This window comes from Pyrus communis, chromosome 9, assembly GCF_963583255.1.
Source record: "Pyrus communis chromosome 9, drPyrComm1.1, whole genome shotgun sequence".
In the NCBI taxonomy this organism is placed as follows: domain Eukaryota; kingdom Viridiplantae; phylum Streptophyta; class Magnoliopsida; order Rosales; family Rosaceae; genus Pyrus; species Pyrus communis.
Window position 1 is genome coordinate 17,748,617 of NC_084811.1, and position 2,737 is coordinate 17,751,353.

At 42.0% G+C, this 2,737-nt stretch overlaps 1 protein-coding gene across 1 annotated transcript; it reads right to left on the reverse strand.

The window, feature by feature from the left end:
* Positions 1-723: 723 nt before the first annotated feature.
* On the reverse strand, positions 724-1,212 carry LOC137744445 (uncharacterized). The gene has a single exon (XM_068484255.1). It carries the CDS (start codon positions 1,210-1,212, stop codon positions 724-726), a length of 489 nt encoding a protein of 162 aa, XP_068340356.1.
* Positions 1,213-2,737: the final 1,525 nt, after the last annotated feature.

Consider the following 2,737-nt stretch of genomic DNA (forward strand, 5'->3'; position numbering starts at 1 on the left):
ATAACGTAAATGCACGAGAACAAGCCATTTAAGTCGCATGAATATGCTCCTATCACTATTCTATCATCCATTCATTCCATTTCATCAATTTCATATTTACATTATGTTTTAATTTACAATCTGTACATTTAATTTAATTTCGTATAAACCTAAATCCCCTTTTACTTTAATGTCAAATTAGTTAGAAATCAATTTAGTTTGTGTTTTTAAGAGTCTTGAGTCAAGTTACAACTTAATTTCGTCCAAATTTGTGTTTATACTCAAAACTGCCCAGAAAGTGGTTTTTAGGCAGATTTGAGTGTGTTTGTGCTGTTTTGAGTCTTTTAGTTTGTTTGAGTGTTTTAAAGTTTAGTTTTGCATTCTTTGAGTCTAGTTTAGTGTTTTATATTGTGTTTTTACGTTTTTGAGTCAAATCCAAGTGATTAACAATCCTTCCTAATCCCCCGTCCAGAACGATCCCTACTTATACTTATACTACAATTGACAAAAAAAGGGTTTAATTTGTGTGCGTATAAATCTCGCATCACCAGTGGCGTTAAAACCACCGCTAGAAGAGCTAGAACTAGTGCCACCCCTCTTAAAGTTCTGGGTCCTACGAGGTTCGAGCGACGCCTGACCCTTGCCCTTATCATCTTTCCTCTGGTTACCATCTTTCTATTCCTCCCCATTCTCGTTGCGCATGTTTTCTGAATCCTCAATTCTCAACAGAATCTCATAAAACTCCTAGTAGGTGTCACACGGGGTAATGGTCGCCATCGAACGCCACTTCTTCTTAGTGCCTAAACGGAAACAACAAAGCATATCCGCCAGATTGCCAGCAACATCTGGATGATAGCGAGACAGATCAGTAAACCTCCGGTAGTACTCGTTTGCTGTCAACTTCCCCTGTCTCAACTCAGTGAATTCCTGCTTTTTGCGGTCAATATACTCAGGAGGCACAAATCTTCTCTTGAACAGCTCTCTAAATACATCAAAATCAGTCCTTTCCACTGAAGATAAATGACGAACCTCCTGCTCCCACCAGGATGCAGAATCCTTACCCAAAAACCACGATGTCGTCTCAACCCACTTCTCAAAAGGGAGATTCCCCTGATTATGCAGAACACGAAAGGTCTTCTCAATATGTTCTAGCCACCGCTCCACACCCTCAAAGCTCTCATGGCCCTCGAATTTATCCAACTTTAGATTATACATAGTCTCCAGAGGAGTCATCTGGGAAGGGCGAAGCGCCGACTAAATAGCTGTAGCGATAGCTTCCCCCAGCTGAGCTACATCGGGGAAACTAGGCTCAGCAGAGCGACGTGGTTCCCGACGAGTCGGCATAATTCTGACAGAAGACACCAAAACCATTAGAATGCTCACAAAAGTACAGGACTGCCAAACCTAGGCTCTGATACCAAAAACTGACACACCCCGACCGAGATCAGGGTATGCTGGCCGTCACGTGGAAGTGACGTAACCATGTTCACAGTGTAGAAGCTAATACATAATAATAAAAGTACGAATAAATAAAAACCAGCTATACACCAAGTAAGAACCTACATGTGCAAGCGTAAGTGTGAAAACAAAGTTCAGAGCACGAAGACCTAATGCAGTCAGGGAGAAACAACACTACATAAACACACCCAAAGGTGGTCCTACACTGGTGATAATCTGTCAGATATGCCGGGAAAAATCCTCTGGGGAGCCACCACAAGTGCTAGCCAACTAGAACCTGGAAGGGCGCAAAACAGAAAGCGTGAGTGGGCAAAAACAAAGCTTTTCAAAACCATTTCATAAACAAAGTTCTAACCCCTCGCCGTAAAACCTGTATACTTCCCAGAAAAATAGAATATGTACATATATATAAGTCATGCTCGGAAATATGCCATGTCAAATGCCTCTAAATAGAATGCAAGTGCTCAGGAAATGTCAAATCAATGCCATGAAATCTATCAGCTGGAGTCACCTAACGTGACCTATACCTGCACACGAGTCGGAACCACCTAAAGTGGTATGTACGACAGGACTGGGTGTATAATAAGTACGCTCAAAAGCTACGATCACGTGAAGCCTGGGCGAATAATCGCTGGTCACCTACGAGTCGGAACCACCTAAAGTGGTCTGTATGATAGGACTGTGCACCTAACTTGGATCTAAGATGAGCGTGTGGTGCGGGAGGTGAACATCACGTGAAGGACTGTGCCCAACTCTGGGCGTAAGCACTGACACCGGGGGTGTAGGTTATGAGCTCTCTATGCATCTCAAATCACTACTGAACATAAACATAAACCATTACTTACCTGGCACTTACCTGTGCGTCTGCAGCACCAACATACATATATATATATATATATATATGCTACTAATAATGCATAAACAAACGGCAAATATAATGCATGGCATATAAACGTATAAACGTTTCATTTCACTTTCTGGAAAAAACATAAGTATATAGGTATATATGGAAAACCAAAGGCCCACTCACTAGTATGTAAAAGCGTTGTAACCCCCTTGCCTCGAGTGACCACGCTAGTCCTCGGGATAAGTCTCACCTATATGCGAAACAACTATAAAAACGTTCATTTTAAAGCACATAACCAACCTTACGAAATAACTTCTCATACAATGCTCAAATGGGGTGTATGAATACACCAATGTGATCTACTCAACCTCAGGAACATCCCCATATTTTTAGAAATTTTTTTTGATGCCGCACGCGCCCCCATGCGCCGACCAAGGCATGGCCATACACGCC

What these genes read in the sequence shown, in the direction of transcription:
- LOC137744445 (XM_068484255.1), bottom strand. Translation starts at nt 1,212, where the DNA reads ATGACTCCTCTGGAGACTATGTATAATCTAAAGTTGGATAAATTCGAG.